Below are 27,054 nucleotides of genomic sequence, written 5' to 3'. Positions count from 1 at the left end.
TGAAATGAATTAACTTGTTAAAAAGGTAAAAATGTTTTTTAAAAATAAATATTGTTTTGAAAATGAACTATATAGTTGGTTCCCAAAAATACTCATAGATTTCAGGAGATTGATGGAAGTCGGTAGAACTATCTATTGAAATGACCTCCCATAATTAGACTGATTTTTTAATTTAGCTATTCCAGAAGTTGTGCTTAATAAATGTTAACAAAATTACAAAAAAAATGCTGCAATGGCATGCCAACATGGCACAATTTCTGGATTATGCTGGACTTTTTCAAGACTGGAATAAAAATGCATTGTTGTTGGCCATTACCTTGCTAAATAAACAAACTTCACTGCTCACACATTGATTAAATGTAATGCTAATGTTTCTGGCTTAATGCATTCTTGGCTCTGCATTAAAAACTTGAGTGGAAGACTTGCTGTACTTGGATATTGTGACCAGCATAATACAGTTAGGAATCCTGAAATGTGTATCAAATATTATTAGATCAGAGCAGAACACTATCATTTGTAAGCACAATTTGTCTGAGGAAGTTTGTTTCTGCCACTGATGGAGGAGAGAAGGAAAACTGATTTGTGTGGGTCAACTCAGGCCATGATTGAATGCCTTCTAAAAGCTGTGTTGCCTCCTAGCAGCCAGCACAGAATAACAAATCTGTAGCTGGTAATGTCAGTGGGAAGGTGATGGGTTTGTATTCTAGGTGGATTTAGTAACTTTAAAAAATTGAAGGCAGGAGTAAAGGGAATTGATTTTTTTCATAAAGACTTTTGGGATTACTCTGAAAGTTTTTGGTAAATAAATATGGTATACAGATGAGAAGGGCTCTGTGGTATGGTGGAAAAAAATGTTGGGGGGACCTCTGCTTCTGTCACATTTTGTTCCTGAGGTGAATTCTCAATCTTAATTGGAAATGACAGTGCTAAAAAGAAAGATTAATAAAGAAGGAAAAATTAGAGCATAGGAGAAAGCTAGCAGGAAATATAAAGACGGATAGTAAGTTTCTGTAGATACTTAAATAAGAGAAGAGTTAACAAAGTGAGCATTGGTCCTATAGAAAGTGAGTCTGGGGAATTAATAATGGAAAGTAAGGAGATGTTAGATAAATTGAAAAGGTATTTTGCATTGGTTTTCACTCCTTACGTCCTCTTCACAACTTACTTTCCTACCCGCCTTTGTGTCATCAGCAAATTTAGCAACCATATCATCTGCCCCTTCATCCAAGTCATTCATATACATTTTAAAACGTTGAGGCCCCAGCACTGATCCCTGTGGCACACCACTCATTACATCCTGCCAACCAGAAAAAGACCCATTTGTGGCTACCCTCTGGCTACCTAACAGGAAACAATCTTCTATCCATGCCAAAATGTTACCCCCTACACCATGAGCCTTTATTTTCTGCAATAACCTTTGATGCAGCACCTTATCAAATGAGTAACATCCCAGAAATAGCTGTAAATCAGGACATGGAAGGGAGGGAGGAACTCAGGAAAATTACAATCACCAGAGAAGTGGTATTGAGCAAATTGTTGGAGCTGCAGGCTGACAAATCCCCGGGTCCTAGGATCTTGAAAGAAGCAGCTAGTGAAATAGTTGATGCGTTGATTTTAATTTTCCAAAATTCCCTAGATTCGGGGAAGGTTCTATTAGATTGGCAAATAGCAAATGTAACTCCTTCATTCAAAAAGTGAGGGAGACAGAAAGCAGGAAACTACAGGCCAGTTAGCTTAACATCTGTCAAAGGGAAAATGTTAGAAGCTATTATTAAAGATGTTATAGCAGGGCATTTAGAAAAATTCAAGGCAATCAGGCAGAGTCAACATGGTTTTGTGAAAGGGAAATCATGGTTTATCTAATTTATTGGAGTTTTTTTGAAGAAGTCACATGTGGATAAAGGGGAATCGGTGGATGTACTGTACTTGGATTTCCAGAAGGCCTTTGATAAGGTGCTGCATCAAAGGTTATTGCAGAAAATAAAGGCTCATAGTGTAAGGGGTAACATATTGGCATGGATAGAAGATTGGCTACCTAACAGGAAACAGAGGGTAGCCATAAATGGGTCTTTTTCTGGTTGGCAGGATGTAATGAGTGGTGTGCCACAGGGATCAGTGCTGGGGCCTCAACTTTTAAAAATTTATATGAATGAATTGGATGAAGGGGCAGATGATATGTTTGCTAAATTTGCTGATGACACAAAGATGGGTAGGAAAGTAAGTTGTGAAGAGGATGTAAGGAGGCTACAAAGTGACATGGGTTAAATGAGTGGGCAAAGACCTGGCAAGTGAAGTATAGTGTGGGCAAATGTGAAATCGTCCATTTTGGCAGGAAGAACAAAATAGAAGCTTATTATCTAAATGCTGAGAGATTGCAGAGCTCTGAGATTGAGTGAGTGATTTGGGTATCCGAACGCATGAATCTCAAAAGGCCAGTATGCCGGTCCAGCATGTATTTAGGAAAGCTTTTAGAATGTTTTGTTTATTGCAAGGGGAATTGAATATAAAAGTAGGGAGGTTATTCTTCAGTTGTACAGGACATTGGTGAGACCACATCTGGAGTACTGTGCTCCTTATTTGAGGAAAGATGTAAATGCGTCAGAAGCAATTCAGAGAAGGTTTACTGAACTCTTACCAGGAATGGGCAGGTTGTCTTATGAGGAAAGATTGGACAGGCTAGGCTTGTATATGCTGGAATTGAGAAAACTAAGAGGTGACTTGATCAAAACCTTTAAGATCTAGAGGGGTCTTGACAGAGTGAATGTGGAGAGGATGTTTCCTCTTGAATCTAGAACTAGTGGTCACGGTTTAAAAATAAGGGGTCACTCATCTAAGACAGAGATGAGGAGAAATTTTTTGAGGTTAGTGAGTCTTTGGAACTTTCTTCCTCAAAAGGCAGTGGAAGCAGGGTCTTTAAATATTTTTAAAGCAGAGCTAGATAGATTCTTGATTAACAAGGGGGTGAAAGGTTGTCAGGTTGGGCAGGAGGTCACAATCAGATCAGCCATGATCTTACTGAATGGTAAAGCAGGCTTGAAGGGCCCAGTGGCCTACTCCTGCTCCTAGTTCATATGTAATTGCCTTCATCTAATTCTAACAGTACAGATGCTGTTTACTAATCCACCTCCCACAAACTGTTTTGCAAGAGAGTTGGATACTGTGTGATGTGTGAAGTGTTACTATGGGTGACAAGTTCTACAATTTAGTGATGGTTAAAATACAAAAAATAGCATATTTTTGATGTTTTTTAGGTACAAGTTTCCTTTGATCTCAACAATGTGCAAATGAAGTACTTTGATGAAGATAATGAGGAGGTGAGTTCCTGTTGTGCTTCAGTGTTTTGGAATATTTTTGTTTGGTTTTAATAACTTTACTCTGTCTCTTAATTTTCTAAGTAGGGTTGTCAGTTAATTGTGTTAGCTTCTGTGCTTAATGTAGTCTTTTTGCAATGAGTTGTGCTGCCTGAGGAATTCTGGTGCCTGTTGTCCAGTGGTGCCAGTAATGGCAAAAAACTGTTCTTGAATGTTGTCTTAATGATCAACTAATGGTTATACACATGGGGAGGGGGTGGGGATATCTGGGCTGAGCTGGCTGCAAGAGGACCCACCAATGGAAGACTGGAACCCCGGTGAATTCCTAGCAGATTCATTAATCTGATAATTGAGATAGCACTGCAGAGCACGATTGATGAATGACTAGCCGACCTGGTTTATTAATGGGATGTGTCAGAATAAATCTGTCACAGGGTCTAGATGAAGCTGACACATAGATTGGTTAGCTATATAAACAGTGGAAGCTTGGCAGTGATCTGTGTTAGTACATAGCCCGGAGGATTTTAACTGGTTAAACTCCACCTCTTGTGATGGGTTTCTGCATGAATCAGATTCCTGGCTAACCAAAATTCCATGTTCATCCTATGTTGGATATGTGATACTGCTTTAATAACAGTATGTTCTTTAGCTCCCAATTACTCTGATGTGTTTAAGGAATGAAAACCTTTTATATAATTCAACACCTTGACCATTAGCTTTGCAATGTAGATGCTTATTTTCATAAAAGCAATGTTTGGAATATTTTATAGAGTACGTTTTATTTCATGACTTTTTTTTCCTTTTTAGGTGTCTGTTAACAGTGCAGGTAAGTGTGCATTCAAAGTAAATTTGAAAATATAGAAAACTTCCAGATTATTTACAATTGGCAGCATGCACTTTTTAAAAATATTAAACACCGTAATTCTGTTTGGCTTCAAAATTTTGTGGTTTGCTTGCAAGAATTTGAAAAGCAGAAAATAATTAGTTGTGCAGTGACACCAGTACTTATAATTTAGGAATAAGCTTAAAATGTGTAAAACAATAAGTATTTGTTTTCTCCCTCTTCAGGCCTCCCATTTTCTCAAATGATAACCCAAACAACCCCCAGCCTCTATCAATGAGATTGTGGAACTAGCTTCTTGGTATACAAGAGTACTTTGCCTATACAAAGAGCCTGGGGACACACTGGATGCTCAGTAGTGCACCTCTTATCACCTGTACTCTCTAACTGGCCTGGTTGAATTGATGTGCTTTTCATTCTTTGTTATGATTCATGCCTTTTGGTTTTAATCCACAAACTAAATTAATCTATACACATCATGTAATAGGAACGAATCATCTTATAAAATGTGTATTGTTAAATTAACCTTAGTTTTTACATGGACGGTTTGAGTATTTGGGTGAAAATGGGTGCTAATAAGACACATGTGTTTGAAAGTCTGACTTTGTCACGCAATTTAGGGCCTAATTGCTGATTACCATAACTTGCACTTGTCTGGAAATGCCAAAACACACACTATAGAACCATAGAAAAGTTACAGCCCTGAAAGAGGCCATTCAGCTCATTGTCTGCGCCAGCCAAAAAAGGAACAAAGAAACTAGCTGTTCATTTCAATCCCACCTTCCAGCACCTGGTCCGTAGCCTTGCAGGTTACAGCACTTCAGGTGCAGATCCAAGTACCTCTTGAATGAGTTGAGCATTTCGGCCTCATCCACCAACCTAGGCAGTGAATTCCAGATGCCCACCACCCTCTGGGTGAAAACATTTTTTCATCACGTCCCCTTCTACCAATCACCTTTAATCCATGCCCCCTGGTAATTCACTCCTCAACTAGGGGGAAAACGGGTCTCCCCTGTCTACCCTATCTAGGCACCTCATAATTTTGTACGCCTCAATTAGGTCACCCCTCAGCCTCCTCTGTTCTAAGGAAAACATTCTTGTAAATATCCTCTGTACTCTCTCCAGAGCAATTATGTCCTTCCTGTAATGTGGTGACCAGAATTGTGCATAAAATTCCAGCTGTGGCCTAACCAGCGTTTTATACAGTTCCAGCATTATATCCCTGCTTTCGTATTCAATACCTTGTCCAATAATAGAAAGCATTCAATATGCTTTCTTTACCACCTTATCCACCTGTCCTGCCACCTTCAGCGACCAGTTGACATGCACTGCAAGGTCTCTCACTTCCTCAGCCCCTCTCGATATCCTCCTGTTTGAGTATTCCCTTGCTTTGTTTGCCCTCCCAAAATGCATTACCTCGCACTTCTCTGGATTGAAATCCATTTGCCATTTCTTCACCCACTCAACCAAACCATTGATATAATTCTGGAGACAACAGCTATCCTCTTCACTATCAACTACACAGTCAATTTTTGTGTCATCTGCAAATTTCCCGATCATTCCTTCCACGTTTAAGTCCAAACCATTAATATATACAATATACAGCAAGGGCCCCAACACTAAGCCCTTGGAACGCCACTGTAAACTGCTTTCCATTCGCAAAAACATCCATTGACCATTACCCTTTGTACATACGAATGTACGAATTAGGAGCAGGAATTGGCCACTCAACCCCTCAAGCCTGCCCTACCATTTAATAAGATCATGGCTGATCTGCATGTAACCTCAACCCCACTTTCCTGCCTATCCCCAATAATCTTTACCCCTTGTTAATCAAGAATCTTTCCAGCTTTGCCTTAAAAATATTCAAAGACTCTGCTTCCATTGACTTTTGAGGAAGAGAGATCCAAAGATTCGCAACCCTCAGAAAAAATTTCTCCTCATCTGTGTCTTAAATGAGCAACCCCTTATTTTTAAACAGTAACCCCTAGTTTTAGATTCTCCCACAATCCTCTCCACACCCACCCTGTCAAAACCCCTCAGGATCTTGAAGGTTTCAATTAAGTCGCCTCTTACTCTTCTAAATTCCAGTAGATACAAGGCGAATGTGTCCAGTCTTTCCTCAGAAGACAACCTGCCCATTCCTGGTATTAGTCTCGTAAACCTTCTCTGAACTGCTTCTAACGTATTTACATCTTTCTTTAAATAAGGAGACTAGTACTGTACACAGTACTCCAGATGTGGCCTCACCAATGCCCTGTGCAACTGAAGCATAACCTCCCCACTTTTGCAATCAATTCATAAGAACGTAAGAAACAGGAGCAAGAGTAGGCCATTCAGCCCCACGAGCCTGCCCCGCCATTCAATTAAATCATGCTGATATGCCTCAGGCCTCCACCCCTCTTTCATGCCAGCTCCTCATAGCCCTCAACTCCCCGATATTTCAAAAATCTATCGATCTCCTCTTTAAGTACTTTCAGTGATCTAGCCTCCACAACTCTCTGGGGTAGAGAATTTTGTTTTGTTTTTATTTGTTTCCTGTTGCTGAGCCAATTTTGGATCCAATTCACAACCTTCCCCTGTATCCTATGGGATCTCACTTTTCTGACCAGTCTGCCATATGTTAAAAACAAAAAACTGCGGATGCTGGAAATCCAAAACAAAAACAGAAATACCTGGAAAAACTCAGCAGGTCTGGCAGCATCGGCGGAGAAGAACAAAGTTGACGTTTTGAGTCCTCATGACCCTTCAACAGAACTAAGTAAAAATAAGAGGGGTGAAATATAAGCTGGTTTAAGGTGGGGGGAGAGAAGTTGGGTGGGGGGGGTGGTTGTAGGGACAAGCAAGCAGTGATAGGAGCAGATAATCAAAAGATGTCACAGACAAAAGAACAAAGAGGTGTTGAAGATGGTGATATTATCTAAAAGTGCTAATTAAGAATGGATGGCAGGGCACGCAAGGTACAGATAGCTCTAGTGGGGTGAGGTGAAATAAGACTAAAAGGGCATAAAAGGTATAGATTTAAAAATAATGGAAATAGGTGGAAAAAGAAAAATCTATATAAATTATTGGAAAAAACAAAAGGGAGGGGGAAGAAACGGAAAGGGGGTGGGGATGGAGGAGGGAGTTCAAGATCTAAAGTTGTTGAACTCAATATTCAGTCCGGAAGGCTGTAAAGTACCTAGTCGGAAGATGACTAGTGACAGTTTATCCTGTCTGTCAGAATTGATTCCAACAATTTGCCCACCACCAAAGTCAGACTCTCCATCCTGTAATTTTCTGGCTTATCCGTTGCACCCATTTTAAATAATGGTACAATGTTCACAGACTTCCAATCCTCTGGTACCTCTTCTGTATCTAGTGAGCATTGGAAAATGATCCTCAGAGCATCTGCTATTTCTTCCCTGGCTTCCTTTAACAGCCTGAGATACTATCCGCCTTCAAGGTGTCAGTCCCTCCAGTACTTCCTCTCTCACTATGCTTATTGTATCTAATATTTCGCACTCTTCCTTAACAAATGTCTGCGTCATCCCTCTCCTTAGTGAAGACAGAGATACAGTACTCATTGAGAACCCTGCCCACAACTTCAGCATCAACACATAAGTTACCACGTACATCTTCGATCAGCCCTACCCTTCCCTTAGTTATTCTCTTGCTCTTAATGTACTAGCAAGACACCTTTGAGTTTTCTTTGATTTTACCTGCCAATATTTTTTTGTACCCTCTCTTTGCTTGCGTAAGTTCCTTTTTTACTTCACCCCTATACTTTTTATACTCCTCTAGGCTTTCTACAGTATTAAGCTTTTTGTGACTTTCATAAGCTTTCTTTTTCTGCTTTATCTTGCCCTATATGTTTCTGGATAACCATGGAGCTCTAGATTTGGCAGTACCACCCTTTTTATTTGTGGGAACATGTCTACACTGCCTGTAGAATCTTGCTTTTGACACCTGCCGGTTTAACACTCATCCCTGATTGGAAGCAGTTTTCATGGGCTCCAAACTTAATTTCCACTGCAAGTGTGGAGTGAGGTGGCTGACACAGAGCAGAAGGTTTCAGGATGGCTCAGGGACAGCTTGAGAGGTAGCACAGGTGTTTGGAAGCGACACTGGAGGTCCTAGTTGACATCCAGAGGAGGAAGGATGCCCTCTACCAGCAGGTGCGAAGGAGTCCATCTCGTCATCCTGTCCCCCTCTTCTGTAGCAGATAGTGCTGCTCTTCCTGGCTACATGTCCTCCTCCCAATCCTCCCGCAGACCAATGGGAACCCTTAGAAACATGCCGACAACCAGGCACTCCTTTTTGCCTGGTGATTCCTATAAGATATAGTGCCATGGCACTTATTTTTTTTAGGTGAAGTCCTCACAGAATTTTTAGAATAAATGATATAGAGTGTTGATGAAGTCTTGATAAAATGTCAAAGTCTTCCAATATTTTTCAAAACGTACCCTTCAAACCCCTAGCAATAACTGAACAGTAGAAGGTCAGTGTGCCTTTGAGTGGCACTCAAAATCCTTCGCAATGTTTCATTTACTCCCAGTCAGCTGGTCACTGTTAAGGGACAGTGTTGGATCAAGTGCTATCCACAGAAATGTCATGCAGTTTCTTTAAGAAGGGTTAACAGGCAATTTAAGTAGCAATCCAACCCCTTAATGATTACTTAGGTAGTGATTCCTCGTGAACATCAACTCTCTTCCCAAGATGGCGCCTTGTGGTAAGCGCAACCCAAACCAATACTTGGCCACCTCAAAGACTGTTTAGAGCGTAAAGGAGCCAATGACAATCTCCCCCGTTACTTTTATTTTGGATATGTAGTATAGTCATGTGGGAGTCGGTTAGCTAAATTGGCTAGATGACTAGAGTGTGGTGCAGAATGGCACAAACAGCGTGGGTTCAATCCCTGTACTAGCTGTGGTAGTTCATTGGAAGCCTTCCTCCCTGCCTGTGCAGTGGTGCCTCTCAAGCGATATAACCACATCTCTCTCTAATGGAGAGAGATGCCCTATGATCCATGGACTACAGCTAATTACCAGAACAGTCGTAGTCCGTAAGGTGCATGTTAGATGTTTATATATTGTATACTTGCACTCCTCTTCTGTATGACAACTTTAAAAAATCTATTTCATTGTAATTTTTTTCTCTATAACAGAAGAATATGAAGAAGTTTTAAAGGTAATTGCGCATTGTTGAATTAATTGGGATTAAGTGAATTAATTCAATCAACTTTTTGCTTAATTTTCCACAACGTTAAGCATTATTATTAACTGGTATGTTAAGGAAAATTGTTCAGAGTACAATGATAAAGATGACGTTTGTGTAATATGTGCACTGACATATTTGCTGCAATGTAATCGAATGCATATCAGTCAGTTATACTTCCTGTAATTTACTTTACAATCAATAATCCTTTCATGTGGAGATAATCTACACTTGTAATAATGAACGTGCTTGATAAAAGCAAAAAACTGCGGATGCTGGAAATCCAAAACAAAAACAAAAATAAAAATACCTGGAAAAACTCAGCAGGTCTGACAGCATCTGCGGAGAGGAATACAGTTAACGTTTCAAGTCCGAATGATTCTTCAACAGAATTAAGGAAAAATAGAAGAGAGGTGAAATATAAGCTGGTTTAAGGGGGGGTGGGACAAGTAGAGCTGGATAGAGGGCCAGTGATAGGTGGAGATTGCCAAAAGATGTCATAGACAAAAGGATAAAGAGGTGTTGACGGTGGTGATATTAGCTAAGAAATGTGCTAATAGGTGACATTAAGGGTAGAAAGCAGGACAAGCAAGGTACAGATAGCCCTAGTGGGAGTGGGGGGGCGGGGGAAGGGATCGAAATAGACTAAAAGGTAGAGATAAAACAATGGATGGAAATACATTTAAAAATAATGGAAATAGGTGGGAAAAGAAAAATATATATTAATTATTGGGGAAAAAAGGAGGATCGGAAAGGGGGTGGGGATGGAGGAGAGAGTTCATGATCTAAAGTTGTTGAACTCCATATTCAGTCCGGAAGGCTGTAAAGTGCCTAGTCGGAAGATGAGGTGCTATTCCTCCAGTTTGCGTTGAGCTTCACTGGAACATTGCAGCAGGCCAGGGATGGACATGTCGGCATGAGAGCAGGGTGGAGTATTGAAATGGCAAACGACAGGGAGGTCTGGGTCATGCTTCCGGACAGACCGAAGGTGTTCCACAAAGCGGTCACTCAGTCTGCGTTTGGTCTCTCCCCATGTAGAGGAAACCGCATTGGGAGCAGCGAATGCAGTAGACTAAATTCAGGGAAGTGCAAGTGAAATGCTGCTTCACTTGAAAGGAGTGTTTGGGCCCTCGGACGGGGAGGAGAGGGGAAGTAAAGGGGCAGGTGTTGCACCTTCTGCGGTTGCATGGGAAGGTGCCGTGGGAGGGGGTTGAGGTGTAGCGGGGTGATGGAGGAGTGGACCAGGGTGTCCCGGAGGGAATGATCCCTGTGGAATGCCGCCAGAGTGGGTGAAGGGAAGATGTGTTTGGTGGTGGCATCATGCTGGAGTTGGCAGAAATGGCGGAGGATGATCCTTTGAATGCGGAGGCTGGTGGGGTGATAAGTGAGGACAAGGGGGACCCTATCATGGTTCTGGGAGGGAGAGGAAGGTGTGAGGGCGGATGCGCAGGAGATGAGTCGGACACAGTTGAGGGCCCTGTCAACCACAGTGGGTGGAAAACATGTCAGAGGAACTGTTTTTGAAAGTGGCATCATCAGAACAGATTCAACGGAGGCGAAGGAACTGAGAAAATGGGATGGAGTCCTTACAGGAAGCCGGGTGTGAGGAGCTGTAGTCAAGGTAGTTGTGGGAGTCGGTAGGCTTGTAATGAATATCGGTGGACAGTGTATCATCAGAAATTGAGACAGTGGTCAAGGAAGGGAAGTGTCAGAGATGGACCACGTGAAAATGATGGAGGGGTGGAAATTGGAAGCAAAATTAATAAATTTTTCCAGGTCCAGATGAGAGCATGAAGCAGTCATCGATGTATCGGAGAAATGGTTGTGGGAGGGGGCCGGAGTAGGACTGGAACAAGGAATGTTCCGCATACCCCATAAAGAGACAGGCATAACTTCGTTCTGTCGAAGAGTCATACGGACTTGAAACGTTAACTGTATTCCTCTCCACAGATACTGTCAGACCTGCTGAGTTTTTCCATGAACATGCTTGAGTTCGGCACCTGCGTTCAAATACCTTCCAACTTTAGAATGGATGACTATATGAAGACTTAAGAAACTTTTTAAGTTGCCAAACAATATTGATGTAACTTTGTAGTTGTCAATCTCCTTTCCCTTTTATTGTTTCCAATTTTATGTCCAACTACTCACCTGAAGGTACTGATTCTTTGGTGGGGACTAGTTCCACCGGCCACCCTCCAGTACCTTGTCTGATTGACCGTTATTCATGAGTGAGTGACTTGTGAATGATTCAAGCATGGGAGGGGATATCATCGTGGGCAGTGATTCTTGCTAATATTTGCATATTCAAGACTTGGTGCACAGTATGTAGAATTAACTAAACTCATTTTCCTCTCTCACCCAGAGCCCAGTGCCGAGCTGTTGCTCAACTATCACTGCTCCACTTAGACTAGCTACCTCTGCACAGATAGGGGTCAAACCCGAGACCCTCATTGCCTGTATGGTTCAGCCACATGGGGTAAACCTGCCGTCGAGGAACAAATCCCAATTTTTATTCTTTGCTAGAGATGGAATAGCCTGGGCTATAGACCTTTCATAACTGACATTAGTGCCATTGAATGTCTTTGAAAGAGGTGTAATTCTAATAGAGTGAATTGTTCATTTTTCTTTGCCTTTATGCAGTGTTTTTTACTGTTCTGTGATCTCTCCTGCTAATGATAATGCTCTCCACCTATAATGCATGTACTTGATCTGCAAGCATACCATGAGTGGAATTTTAGTTTGCTTCTTCCTTGAGTGTGAACAGGACTGTCATGTCAGTTGCCTAGTTGTTAGCTAAGTTGATTCAGAGGGCGTTACTGGAGTCGGGTGTAGGCCAGACCAGTTAAAGGAAATATTTTCCCTTTCCTTATTGCCTTCCATTAATAATGAGATTTATTGAATTCAAATTCATAACTCGGTGAAATTTGAACTAGCATCCTCTGGATTGCAATTACAGCACCATAGCGCTACAGTTCCTACTGCCTGTTGAATATCACACTAGTTTTTTTTTAAAAACAACATCAGTGACCCTTTTAGTAAACTATTTTGTGGAACTGCAAGTGCTCTGTGATGTACTGTCATGATGTTTGTGGTGAAATGTTGTGACGTCTATCTTATTACTGCTATTTGCATTCCTTTTAATTAGAGTGCAGTTAAACAAGGGAATCGGATTCAAATGAATGTTTATGAAGTAAAGCAACTGAAGGAAAAACCAGAAGGCCAGTGTGCAAAGCGGACTTTTGAAAATAATGAACTGAAAGAATCTCAGAATAAGAAAGCTAAGAAAAAAGAAATGAAACATTATTCACAGTTAGCAAAGTCCATGGGCCAAGACGTGAAGGTAACAGAAGAAGCTAAAAGAAAGGTATGGCATTTTTATGAAGTGTTAGAAATTTCAAAGTCAGTAAACCAAGCTAATGGCTATACTGAACATTGCTAGCCTTTGATATTCGTTTATACTGCAACTGAATTGGAGTGCTTTGACAAAAGACCCCTTTTAAAACCAGACCTTTTATTCCCCTCATTTCTTCCACTCCTACTTTCTGGACTTGGAAACCTGCTTGTAATTTTTTTCAGGCTTTTTTATAAACACGGTCCCCTGCCAACACAAGGTGGCCATGCAGGATAGCCACCAGTAACCACTTGCACCTGCCTACTGGTCTGTGCATATGCAGAACTCCGATGACATCACACCTGTCCGGCCAGTGGAGCAACATAACAGGAAGCTAGAGCCGACGTCAATTTCAGAGAATTTAATCTCCGCCCCCCCCAACCCCACCCACCCATCCACAACTACAAACCTCCCCACCCCACTTGCCTGGGAAAACTCCCCCCCCCCCCCCCCCCCCACCAGAGTTCTGGGCTGTGAGTCTGGTGGGGACGGCCCCAGGAAAGTCTACAGCTGAAGAGCAAGTTCATGTTGCAGCAGGAGGGAAGAGCATGGTTGGGGGGGTAGATGTTATGGACAGCTTTGTGAAACATTTTATAAATCTACTAACATAAAATATTAATTTATTTCACACTATACGCTGAAGCTGAAAGAATGGACTGTTAGGGTCACATGCAATCAAGTTATTAAAAATCAACATTCTTATAACAGTTAATATTGCATTTAATGGCCAATTTATTATTTCCCTTTTCTAATTTTATACAAGAAGTTGTTTCACACTGGCAGAAGTTAAAACTCAAAGATGGTCAAAGAAATCCATACTTCCTCATTTCCAGACCATAACCATGCCCCATGTTCCTAAACCCCGCCCAGCGTAGAACACGAGAACTTCTCATGCAGTTGGCAACAAATGCAGGCTTTTTTTTATCTTCGCTCCTCACCTGATTTGCATTCTCAAGACACACATCATTCCGTGACAAAGTTCAGGTGACCTGCTTATAGAGATTGAGGGTCATTATTCAGCTCTCCAGACCGAGTTGTATCAATGTGTCCTGAAAGGGAGACAGAAGATAATTTCTCCTTGTGAAAAAGTGCATGGCGTTGGCTTCCTGTCACTTTACCTGACACCATAGTCAAACCACAGTCTAGGAGATGTGAGTGTAGTTATGGAGCTGTGTGCTGATACCATACTGCACCTTGTTGATGTATCACTTTACTGTTCTACAGATATGTCAGACTCCAGTTTTGAACTAAGTAGCAGTAAATAAGTAACAATTATATATGCTTATTTTCTTAATATTTAAAGATTATTTTGTTCTATCCTAATGGTGCAGCTAATCAGTGTATAACTGTGTACATTGCTTTATTTTCTTACAATTTAGACAAATATAGTAACTTTGTGTGCTTATCACTATTCTTGTAGATGTCAAAAGATGTAGATCAAAGCAAGAACAATTGGCGGCTGCCTCCAGTTTGGTTTACACAGTACATGGAAACAGTAAGTACAGGCTTGCCACATGTTCAGGATGGGATTATAAAGTGTAAATTGAAAGGCCTTGCTATTGGTGTGAAGCCTCACTAGCTGTGAGTACATTTGGATAGAGATGGGGCTGTAATATTGCAACACTGATTTGATGCATTTGTGTGTGTGTGAGGCTCTGTGCTGCCAATAGTCTTGTAATTTCTGGCCTTCTAATTCTAAAGTATTATATTGCAGCTGCAGTGAAGGGAATGCATTTCCATAGCTCTGATCTGTTGTTTCTAAACCACTGTACAGTGAGTAACTAGTATGGGGATGAATCAGGTTATATTTATAGATCTTTCTTAGTACTCTATACTAATCTTGTTTTTTGGAGTTGTAGGGCTATCTTGTTCTTTACATAAGAGGACAATTAGATTTTGTAGTTATTGCTATATTTGGTTTTGAAGCTTGAGTGACGTGCCATCAGAGCCTTGAAAATAGAAGTGTAAAGCAACACTATTGTGTAACATTGACAGTGTAAATGTTGCTGACAAACATAGATTACTAGCAGGACATTGATTCAGTTGGAGTTCCCACTTTATCATTTGCTTTCTGTGGTAAAAACAAAATGAGTTACACCACTTGACGACGTTTGTTTTCCTCGTGTTATTTGACCCATCTGCATATACCTGTGCTTTTAAGATGAAATAAGATACATCTCCTTCCAGGCCGTAAAAGAAAATCTTGGATTTACATAACCTTTCATGACCTCAGGGCGCCCTAAAAGAACACCACAGACATTGAAGAAATGTTGAAGCGCTGCCACTGTTATAGGGATGTGTAGAAGCCAATTTTCACACAGCAAGGATTAGCAAACAGCAGTGAGATTAATGTTCAGATAGTCTATTTTAATGATATTTGATTGAGATGAATATTGGCCAGAATACCTGGGCCAAAATTTTTCGCTGAGCGGGCGGGCGCACACACTACCTGCTCAAGCATAAAATAGCGCGTGAGGATGTCGGGTGAGTGTCCCGATGTCATTGCATGCTTACGTGACATTTTGGTCAGCTGGCACGCGCTAAACTCAGCACGCCCACCGACAATTAAGAGGGCTATTAAGCCCATGAATGGCGCAGTTAACTGAGATTTTTCGCTGCCTGTCCAACGTTACAGTTGGCGGGCAGGCTAATTGTTTTTTAATTTTTAATTTTGAGGAAACCACAGCCAAGGGCAGGATGAGGTTTCCATTATTAAATTTAAAAAAAATAAATAAAAATCTATGCACAGAATTTTTATAATGTCTGTGTTCGGGTGACTGCTTATGTTGCATGGACATTTTTGTCCGGATTTAAAATCTTCATTCGATACTTTTGAAGTCTTCAGCTCCCTGAGGCAGCTCTTTGCCTTCAGGCCACTTTCTGTGTGCGCTCCCCCGCGCCCGCGCTGACTTCAGTGCTCGCCCTCCTCCCACCCCAACCAAGCCAGCGCTTGTTAGCATGCGCTTCATGCTTGCTGCCGTTAATTGGCCAGCCAGCGTGCAGTCACGGTCAGGGGCTGATCACGGGCGGCAATCCATTCCCCAGCTGCTCCCGCACGCTGACCTAAAAATCTTGCCCCTGAAGAATCCCCTGCTCTTCTTTGAACACTTCCATTTGATTTAAAAAAAAATCTATCTGGGAGTGTAGGAAAAGTCTTTACTTGATGTCCCATCTGAAAGACAGCACTGAAGTGTTGGGCTAGAATATGTGCTGTAAGTCTCTGGGTTGGGGCTTGAATCATGACCTTGACTTGTGCATTGAGCAGAAGCTGATAACCTCAATGTAATAAAAACCCTAAGGGAACAGTTCCTGCTGGTATCTTCATTATGTGTGATACAATTTCACTCCTATATGACAGATTAACCCTGATGGATTTGAAAGCTTCATTTCAGTTGCTTATCGTAATTAGGACTTTGTTTGTTGGGAACAAAAGTGTCAACTCTGTTTTAAAAGAAAACTCCAATAATATAATTCAATTTTTTACATTTTGTTCTTCAAAGCAAGCTGCTGTTACACGAGACCAGACTTGTCCAACCTTTTTGTGCAAGGGGCCACATTTCAAATTTTTTTTTGACTCAAGGGGCTGATAAGCAAATTTCAGGAAGGTAATGTTTGGCACAACATTAAACATGAATTTCAATAAAATGTTGAGGTATGAGGAAAAGAAACAACTTGCTGAGCAAAAATAAAGCGATGTCAATGCAATCAATTGATGATTTTTTTAATTAATAAAGATGACCATTAGAGTGTGAGAGGGTCAAATTGTATTTGACCGGTTTACTCCCAGTCTCTGGGTGCTTACTCACTCTCACTCACACCCACACTCACCGTGTGAGTTGGTGTGTGGGTTTGAGGGCACCCAGACTCCTCGCTCGACTACACGTGCGCTTGCTCACGCACACGCACTCGCTCCCCCCCACCCGGCAGCCATGCTGACTCTTCTCCACTCCCTGAAAACCTCCCTCCCTTCCCAGCCGATTCACCGCCGCTGTTGTGCCATTTTTTTCAGGCTGAAGGAAACTGTTCCTACAATCAGAGACTGGCGCTCTCCCACTATGTTCACTAGTGATGTTATCAACAGCAAACAGGGGAGAGAAACGGCCTGTGATTGGAGGAGCAGCTCCTTGCAGAATACTTGACTTCACTTACCAGCATTTTGAACACTGGATCTGGGGGCCAGATAGAGAGCCGGAGAGTGGCCCGCGAGCTGTATGTTGGACAAGCCTGCACTAGATAGTTCTGTGAAGAACATGAATAATCGCTGACTGAAAGCTAATGGCTTGAAACATTTTGAACCCAGGCAAATGGTAGTTTGTGAACCGACACTGTTCTTTGAATTTTCAGTGATCATTCTATGTTCACCGAACCTGATACTTCTTTGCCAGGGATTTGTTTAGCTTACAATGTCACTGAACAGGCCAAGAGGCCAAAGGGAAGTTGATTTTTTTTTAAAGTGGTGTATTGAGTCATAAGACTGGGTGGTGTCTGGTTTGATGCCTAGTCTGTACAGAGGTTGCTGAATTCATCTATGTTAATTGTACTTGTCCTGTGTTTCCAAAATAGGGTGGGAAAGGGGGGGTAAATTTGCATATTCCTACTGCCCATGCTATTGAGAAAACTTGAATGTATGGTGCCTATGCATTGACAGCTGGTAAGGACGAGATTGGATTCCTTGTGGTTGAAGACCCACTGATATTTGTTCCTAACTTGAAGCATAAACACGTCTCTTTTTGTTTTGGGCTGTAGAAGGTTTACCAAAATATTTGGAACTGAACTCCAACATGTCATAAAACGGAGTGGGAAATTAGGATTTAAATAAAAGTATAGACTTTTCCAATACTCTAGCTCAGCGAAACTGTAAGGACGGATATTTATGTTAGTTAGTAGCGACATTAAGGTCAGTTATTCTGCTACTGATCAGTGCCCACAGGGGCACAAATCTGATGCTGTCCAAACACATTTACATGGGCATAGTAATGGCTGTCATTCCCTATAATGGTTGTCTCGTCCTAAATTTGTCTGGTCAGACTCGAGACAGGCCTTGGCAATCTATTTCTGCATATGTTTGGCAATGATTTGCAACATCAGAGGACCAGTCTGGTGTTGTACTGACCCTTCTGGAAATGTATGTAACGTTTAAATGCCTTCATCTAAGCTTACTTGAATTGAATACAGTTATCTCATTTAGTGTTTGCTGTCCATGATGGTCCTCCAACGCTGTTTTTATCGTAATATGAAATTAGATCTGATGTGTTAATTTTAATTACCAATATATAATTAATAATGAAGACAGTTTGAAAAGTATCGCTGCTTTGTAATTAATTGCATAGAACAAGAATATTAGTGTAAAACAAAACCAACATTCTGCAGATACTAGAAATCTGAAAAACTGAAAATGTTCAGCAGGTCAGGCAGCATATTGGTATTTTTTTAATAAATGACCTACTTACCATTATTATCAGACCTGTCATTGACAAACTAAATATTATTACAAAATGTAATCTTGTTCCTCACCACAAAATAAATTGGGTATATGGAAATATCATCCTTCATAGAAACAATGTGCTATCCTTCCAGTAATCTCAGATGTGTCTGTTGCTTTGTAAATGCACAGCATATGACTAATTTAGTGGTTCATTTCTCCTTAAACCTTACCTTTCTTTGCTGTTGTTTACATGTAAACTTAATTGTATATGAATTGTTTAATTAAATGCAGGTGGTGGGCATCGTGGTTTCACTTGAGTGCATGTAAAGAGACACTTACACATAACTCAACCACACCACAGTTACTGCATGTTTGTCATGTTTCACTTTATAAATTAAATGTAAGGCTAGAGTAAAGATTGATTCCAATATCATCCTTCGCCAACTTGCTTTCCGGAATAGAACATAAACAAGTAACAAAGATAGGAGAACGGGCCATAGCTTTGAGCTACGGCACCACCAAATGGATTAGAGGTTAAAATCCCATTGCTTTACTTGTCATTTTCTTCATAGACAGAATATCACCCATGATCTTCTCATGAGCCACCTGCTGTGGTTGAGGTTCTGTTAGTGGCGCAAGAGCTCATTGTTTTATAACCATATTTTAAACTCTTGTTTCTTTTTTGCTCTCTGGGGCTTCTGCTAATGTGCATTCTAATTTCAGTTCAAAGATAAGCTCGTGAAAGAAACAGTTGACCGGATCTGTTGTGACTTCTTTGAGAAGGTGAACATTCAGCAGCAGGTGCGTGACCCATTCAGTGCCCCAGCAGCACCACCTGTTCAAGTTCCAGAGGCCCACACAACACAGATCGGCTACTATGATTGGCTCATGGCTTGTAGCAACTGTCTGTCTCGTATTCTTGGAGTACGTTACCAGTGCAGGTAATGTAAAGTATGAATTATACTCTGTCCCTGGTTTTATTTATATTGTGCCTACTCAATACAGTAGAAATGCTTTGGGAGATAGTGAAAAATGAATGGAAAATTGGGTGTTGTGTAAAATAGGTGGCCAATTTGTTATTCTGTGTTGCCGTCCAAGATGAATTTCTCACTCCTAAAGTATCCGGGTCTATTTCCTCCACAGCTTTCTATAGTTCAGCACTTCTTTAAAATTTGAGATCAAAACTCCTTTATTTTGTTTTGTCAATTCTTTAGGCATATTTGCTAAGTCAGACTTTAGATTCAGATGGCTAAATCCTAAATATTGAAATTAAGCAACTTAGACTGAATTATAGGAACAAGTAGTTGGAGCTTCTCTTGTATCGTTTGGCTGCCTGACTATGAACTGTCAGGATCAGTATGTGTAAATAAGCCTGAATGATAGTTGAGGTACAAGTGCCTCTTTTGTGAATCTGTTGTTCTGCCATGCAGGTATCTTTGCAGCCACATTAAATACAGGCTTAAGAGTACATTTACACTGTAACTGCAGCATCAGTATGCAATGTCAGTATGCAATGTCAGTGCAAACCAAAACCTTTGCAGTTATTTTGTAAGTGTAGTCTAAACTCAGACACAGAAACAAAGCAGTGACACACCAGAACATCTGCAGGAGGGAATCTTGCTGTGCTTTGCTTCAGAGTCACTTGACGCCACACCTGCTTTGCACACCAGAGCTGAATTTTATGGGGCCTGCAAGAGCGCAATTGGAGGCAGGGATGATGGGTGTTGGGCTGGAAAATGGCGAAGGACATTGGGGGTTCAGTGCCAGTTAGGGACCTTTTCCTGTTGCCATCAGCATTTTGCCAACAGTGGGTGGGCCTTCTGCAATATGAGAAGACTGCCTAGTGAATCATGGCAGCCTCCTGCAGGCTTTGGGGGGGTGAGGGGAGGGGAGTGAAGGGCCCTTCTCATTGGGCACTTGGTGGAAAGGTCTACCCCTGAGGCATCACTGCCCCACTCTCTCCAACCACACACCCACACCCTTGTTGAGGCCTACCTGACTGACCCCTGGCCTTATTTACCTTGCTGCAAGGGCAGCAACCATTGCTGCATCTTTCATGCTGGTTGCAGTCCTAGCAGTGGTCACCATTCCAAGTGGTATTGCTAGGACTGAAGAGCTGCCGGCCCCCCGATTTGCTTTAAAGGAATGGGAGTCCCGATGACAGCTCATTAGCTGCAAGATGGGTATAAAATCCAGTTGTAGATTTCCCCCCCCCCCCAAAAGGCTGAAGTGGGATTGTCCCTGGCTTTCTGGCCTGATGCCGAGTCTCCACCGCCCCAACAAAGCCCAGCCTCAAGTTGCACATCCGTGCAAAGTGATTTTTGATCTTATACTTTCAGTAAATTTGTGGACTGTGTTTCTTAAGTGTGCTGACTTTGTCCATCGACAATAAACACATGCATGGTGGCTGTTTGGGAACTTACTTTGGGAACCTATTGAACACAACTCCAATTACAGATAATAGAAAATGCAAAACTGAAACGGTGTACAGTTGTATCATGGTGGTGGCAAGAACTTGAATGATTTTGACCCAATTGACAAAACGCTGTTTGCAAGGTGGGACACTTCTCACCCACAGTAGATGTGTAACATGCATCCATCCATTTTCTCACAGCTTCTCCTGTTGAGGGTTGCGGTGACTGTGTAACATAATTAGCCTATATTTATCTCATAGAATACAGGACTGTAATGTAATTTCACAAAAATATCCTGCTCAAAATATCTCGATTACATGTATGTGAAAATCTTAACTTAACATTTTGCAGTGTCTTTTTCTTACAAACATATGAACAAGGAGCAGGAGTAGGCCATTCAGCCCCTCGAGCCTGCTCCGCCATTTAATAAGATCATGGCTGACCTGATAGTAACCTGAAATCTGCATCCCACGTACCCCTGATAATTTATCACCTCCTTACTCACCAAGACTCTGCTTCCACCACATTTTCAGGAAGAGAGTTCCAAAGACTCATGACCCTCTGAGTGAAAAAATTTCATCTCATCTCTGCTTTAAATGAAAACAGAATTACCTGGAAAAACTCAGTAGGTCTGGCAGCATCGGTAGAGAAGAAAAGATTTGACGTTTCAAGTCCAACATGACCCTTCAACAGAACTGAAGTATAGTTAGGAAAGGGGTGAAATATAAGCTGGTTTAAGGTGAGGGGCGGGAGGAGAGAAGTTGAGGGTGGGGTGGTTGTGGGGACAAGCAAGCAGTGATAGGAGCAGATAATCAAAAGATGTCACAGACGAAAGGATCAAAGAGGTGTTGAAGGTGGTGATATTATCTAAGAAAAGTGCTAATTAAGAATGGATGGCAGGATACTCAAGGTACAGCTCTAGTGGGGGTGGGGTGGAAAGACTGACAAGGTATTAGTTGTAGATTTAAAAATAATGGAAATAGGTGGGAAAAGAAGAATCTATATAAATTATTGAAAAAAAAACAAAACAAAAGGGAGGGGGAAGAAATGGGGTGGGGATGGGGGGAGGGGGAGTTTAAGATCTAAAGTTGTTGAATTCAATATTCAGCCCGGAAGGCTGTAAAGTGCCTAGTCGGAAGATGAGGTGCTGTTCCTCCAGTTTGCGTTGGGCTTCACTGGAACAATGCAGCAAGCCAAGGACAGACATGTGGGCAAGAGAGCAGGGTGGAGTGTTAAAATGGCAAGCGACAGGGAGGTTTGGGTCTTTCTTGCGGACAGGCCGCAGGTGTTCTGCAAAGCGGTCGCCCAGTTTGCGTTTGGTCTCTCCAATGTAGAGGAGACCGCATTGGGAGCAACGAATGCAGTAGACTAAGTTAGGGGAAATGCAAGTGAAATGCTGCTTCACTTGAAAGGAGTGTTTGGGCCCTTGGATGGTGAGGAGAGAGGAAGTGAAGGGGCAGGTGTTGCATCTTCTGCGTGGGCATGGGGAGGTGCCATAGGTGGGGGTTGAGGAGTAGGGGGTGATGGAGGAGTGGACCAGGGTGTCCTGGAGGGAACGATCCCTACGGAATGCCGCCGGGGGGGTGAAGGGAAGATGTGTTTGGTGGTGGCATCATGCTGGAGTTGGCGGAAATGGCGGAGCATGATCCTTTGAATGCGAAGGCTGTTGGGGTGATAAGTGAGGACAAGGGGGACCCTATCATGTTTCTGGGAGGGAGGAGAAGGCGTGAGGGCGGACGCGCGGGAGATGGGCCGGACACGGTTGAGGGCCCTGTCAACGACCGTGGGTGGAAAACCTCGGTTAAGGAAGAAGGAGGACATGTCAGAGGGTGACTCCGTATTTTTAAATGGTGACCCCTAGTTCTAGCACCTGTGCTGAAGAGACTTTACTGTCTATTAGTTTAGGCTTGTTTGTAATTACTTTCTGCATACATTTAAACTTATTTTCTGTTATCAACTCACACCCAGGTTAGTCTTGGGCCTTTTCTACTCTTATTGAGACTTATTTATGGGAAGCATGAGGTGACCAAAATTTTGAAACAAATGCTGTCAATATGTTTTCTACTTTGTGTACTTCCACAGGTAGTGGTAGTGATTAGGAAGGATACTTCTCTCAAAATCAGCAGCTAAAAATGTTACAAATTAACACTACATGCGTTTACTGGAATGAGTTCTCAAGGAAAAAAATAATAAAAGTTAATTTTTTGTTATTCAAAACTTGGTCATTGAGTGTTTTAAGTGTTAAGTATGCACGTTTGTAAAATAAATTTAAATTGCACTCCAATTTTATTTTCATAGCATTTGCCCCACATACACCATCTGTGAGTCCTGTGAAGCTAGTAACTATAGGCATGATCTGAACCACCCATTGCTGAAACTGAGAAAACCTTCAACATCACCTGAGATCACACTGGCACAGTTTGTTGGAAACATTATCCCTGATGTAGCAGAACAAACGAGGTAATGTCAACCCTACTTACGTTAGCATTCTAGAATTTATCTTCACTGGGATTCTACCTGGTATGAAGAAATACAAATACAGAGATGGACTTAGAGTGGGTTCTTTTTCATTTGAACAATGCAGATTGTAGAGCAATAGGATTGAAGTGTTGAAAATTACGAAAAGATGGGACAGTTCGATAGGAACAGACTGCTTAACTGCTAGAAACAATCTAGAATGAGGGGCCAAAATTAATTAGTAAATGTAAAAAAAATTAGAGCTAGAGAAGCCTAATATAAAGAGTTGTGAGACTGTGAAATTCACTTTGATGGATTATGGTTGAGGAAGAGACTATGTTATCTGTGAAGATGAGATTGGAAAGGGGATTAAGGATATAAAAACAAGGTAGGTGAATGTGATGAAGGCAGTTTACTCACATGGAGAGTAATCAATGCCAACATGGCCTGGTTGGACTAAATGACAATGTTTTTGTTGTAACTTTTATGTGCTAACATTCAGAATTAGTTTGGTGTTGTTGAATTGCCAGCGATTTTTAGTTAAAAACAATAAACTGGTCATTGCAGCAAAATGGAAACAAGTAAATTCAGCTTGTTTTGTCTTCTGCAGTGTCGGAGTGCAATGCTTTGCCTCTCATTCCCAGAGTGCTGTCCATATGGGTTTCTGCCCATTATTCACGATTGTATCAATATGTGTATAACGTCCTTTCTTAACCTTGCTAAAACATCACATTGTTCGCAAAGGGTTTCTTTATTGACTTTCTAAACAGCTTGTAAACACAAAAGCCCTCAAATTTATTGGGGAAAGTTTTTTGAGCTGTCAGCTGTGGCCGAGTTGCTAATACATTGACCTCTGAGTCAGAAGGTTATGGGTTGAAGTTTCACTCCAGAACTTGAGCACGAAGAGCTATGATGACATCTATGCTCCCCTCACTACAGCAGGAGTCCTGCACTGTCAGGGATGCTATCCTTTGGATGAGATGTTGAACTGATGCCCTGTCTGTCCTCTCCGGTGGACGTAGAAGATCCCATGGCACTATTTTGAACATATTGATTCCTCAATCAACATCACAAAACAAGATTATCTGGTCACTATCACGTTGCAGTTTGTGGGAGTTAGCTGTGTGAAAATTGGCTGGCGCTTTTCCTATGTTACAATACTGGCTACACTTCATTGGCAAAGTGCTATGGGATGTCTTGAAGTTTTGAAAGGTGCTATATAAATGCAAATCTCCTCTCGCTTACTTACTTCCCTTTTTCTCACCCTCTCTGCCTCCCCATCGCCCCTCTCCCATTGCATTTAAAATGGGTTTCACTGTTAAACATGTTCCATAACTTCTCTCTGTATCATATTAAGCATTTTTCTTTTCCTTAAAGACAATATTAGGTAGATCATCATATTATCCACAATTTAGAATGGAATGTTCTGTATTAAATTCTGAAATATGCATTTTCAACTTCTGTTTAGGCTACAAAAACAAATAGATAAAACTTTTTTGAAAGCTGAAAAGCAAAGATTGCGATCTGAAAAGCTGCAACGCAAAGCAGAGTTTAAGGAGATTAAAAAACAGCTAAAACTACAGAAAAAACATCTGCAATGGAATGGTGTACCTCTTGCGGAACATTTGAATCAACCGATACAAGAACATAAAGGAGTTCAGCACACTTTAGCAGTGTAAGTACAGGATCAGTAACTCTTTGGGCACCACTGCACTATTTTTGCAGCATTTAACACTCATACCCTTTTTTTTGATGTTTGAACGAATACTGCATAAAATTTTGCAGTTCCATATATTTTTGTCCAGAAATTTAAACTAGCTCTATAGATTGCAGTATAATTTAGTGACCATAGAATATCGTTTTAAAAATACATCAGTGATAAGCTTGTATTAGTTGTTACCCAAAAGCTGGTGATTGTGTATTCTCCATATGTTGATGATAAGTCATCAATAAAATCAAACACTGATTGTTCATGGAAAATAAACCATCAAATGACGTTGACTGCATTATTTGCTGGTGCCAGAGGCACAAGTGAGTTGTGTTGGCTGCAGCCTAAGTGATTTATTTTTGTTGCTGCTGGTCTCCGAGTGTGCACTTAAAGGACAAAATGAGCTTTCTGAGTGTTCAGATAGATTTTTAAAAAATTTTCTTTAAACCTGGCAATTTTGAGTGGATGTACAAACTGATGTACTTAGAGGCTATATATTTACAGATGTAATGTCTTGCAAACCAGCTCAAAATTGACAACAAAAAAAATTCAAAGACAATTTAGTCACCATCATCCTTTGGGGTGGTTTGTGAGACTTTAATCCACTAAGATAGTTTGGAAAAGAAGGTTCCAATAGCAATTCTGTGGAGGCATCAATTTCCATACTGCATCATTTACAGTTTGTGTAGTATGTGAAGTCTGTTTGGCTGGTGAGCATTGACTTGTTTTTTGGATAATTTGACGAATGAACCATAGATTCAATATGGCAAAGGAGGAGGCCGTTCAACCCATCGGGTCCATGCCACCCCTCTGTAGAGCAATCCAGACAGTCCCATTCCCCCTCCCCCCACTCTAATATCATAACCCTGCAAATTTATTTCCCTGAAGTGTCTATCCAGTTTCCTTTTGAAATAATCGATTGTCTCCACTTCCACCACCCTCACAGGCAGTGTGTTCCATGTCATTACCACTCAATACGTTTTTTTTAAAAAAAGTTTTTCTTCACATCCCTCCTACATCTCTTGCCCAAAACCTTAAATCTGTGTCATAGAATCATAGAATGGCTACAGTTTAGGTGGGGGTCAATCGTCCTGCCATGTCTGTGTTGGTTATCTGCAAGAGCAACTCACCTAGTCCTACTCCCCCACCTGTTCCCTGTAGCTCTGCATTTTTTTTCAGATAATTATCCAGTTCTCTTTTAAAAGCCACAATTGAATCTGTCTCCAGCAGACTCTCACGCAGTGCATTCCAGATCCTAACCACTCGCTGGTTGATGTTGTTGCTTCTTTTGTCAATCACCCTAGATCAGTGTCCTCTGGTTCTTCCTTCCACCAATGGGAACAATTTTTCCCCTATCTACCCTGTCCAGACCCCTCGTGATTTTGAATACTTGGATCAAATCTCCCCCCAACCTTCTCCAAGGAGATCAGCACCAACTTCTTCAATCTATCCATGTAATTGAAGTTGCTCATCCCTTGAACCATTCTTGCAAATCTCTTCTGCACCCTCTCTAATACCTTCACATCTTTCCTAGTGTGGCACCCAGAATTGGACGCAGTACTCTAGCTGAGGCCGGACCAGTGTTTTAGACAGGTTTATCATAACTTCCTTGCTCTTGTACTCTGTGCCCTAAGTCCAGGGTCCCGTATACTTTATTAACTGCACTTTCAATCTGCCCTGCCATCTTCAATGATTTATGTACATGTACCCCCAGGTCTCTGCTCCTGCATCCCTTTTTGAATTGTTCCCTTTAATTTATATTGCCTTTCCTCATTCTTCCTATCAAAGTGAATCACTCCACACTTCTCTTCATTAAATTTCATCTGCCACTTGTCCACCCATTCCACCAACCTGTCTGTCCTCTTGACATTTATGACTATCCTCACAGTTCACAATACTTCCAAGTTTTGTGTCATCCACAAATTTTGAAATTGTGTCAACTCTAGGCCATTGATATATATCAAGAAAACAAGGCGCCCTAACACCAATCCCTGGGGAAGTCCACGATAAGCTTTTCCAGTCAAAAAAGCAACCGCTGACCACTACTCTGTTTCCTGTCACTCAGACAATTTCAGACCCGTGCTGCTAGGTCTAGGCCTTATCAATTCGCATTAGCTGATGGTATCTTTTTTTGTCCACCTTTATGTAAACTTGTCGTAATCATACCATTTTTAACCGATCTCCCCTCAATGCTTTAGGGAAAGTAGCTCCAGCTTCTCCAACCTCACCTTGGAACTAAATTCTCTCATCCCTGGAACCACTCTGGTAAATCTCCTCTGCACCCTTTCAAGGACTTAACAGTTAAGCCCAA

General features: G+C 41.4%; 1 protein-coding gene across 3 annotated transcripts in view; it reads left to right on the top strand.

Annotated features, from left to right (window-relative positions):
- Nucleotides 1-27,054, top strand: part of nbr1a (NBR1 autophagy cargo receptor a) — a 69,125-nt gene that overhangs the window by 8,312 nt on the left and 33,759 nt on the right. For all 3 annotated transcript variants that reach the window (XM_078529723.1, XM_078529722.1, XM_078529721.1), the window contains exons 2-9: nucleotides 3,252-3,314; nucleotides 4,119-4,137; nucleotides 9,299-9,321; nucleotides 12,494-12,712; nucleotides 14,160-14,234; nucleotides 18,888-19,105; nucleotides 22,877-23,038; nucleotides 24,504-24,710. In XM_078529723.1, coding sequence (XP_078385849.1) covers nucleotides 3,252-3,314; nucleotides 4,119-4,137; nucleotides 9,299-9,321; nucleotides 12,494-12,712; nucleotides 14,160-14,234; nucleotides 18,888-19,105; nucleotides 22,877-23,038; nucleotides 24,504-24,710 — 986 coding nt within the window. The remainder of the gene's footprint in view (nucleotides 1-3,251; nucleotides 3,315-4,118; nucleotides 4,138-9,298; nucleotides 9,322-12,493; nucleotides 12,713-14,159; nucleotides 14,235-18,887; nucleotides 19,106-22,876; nucleotides 23,039-24,503; nucleotides 24,711-27,054) is intronic.

Source organism: Cetorhinus maximus, chromosome 25 (genome assembly GCF_964194155.1).
Source record: "Cetorhinus maximus chromosome 25, sCetMax3.hap1.1, whole genome shotgun sequence".
Lineage (NCBI taxonomy): Eukaryota > Metazoa > Chordata > Chondrichthyes > Lamniformes > Cetorhinidae > Cetorhinus > Cetorhinus maximus.
This window is presented reverse-complemented; position numbering and strand designations above follow the sequence as displayed.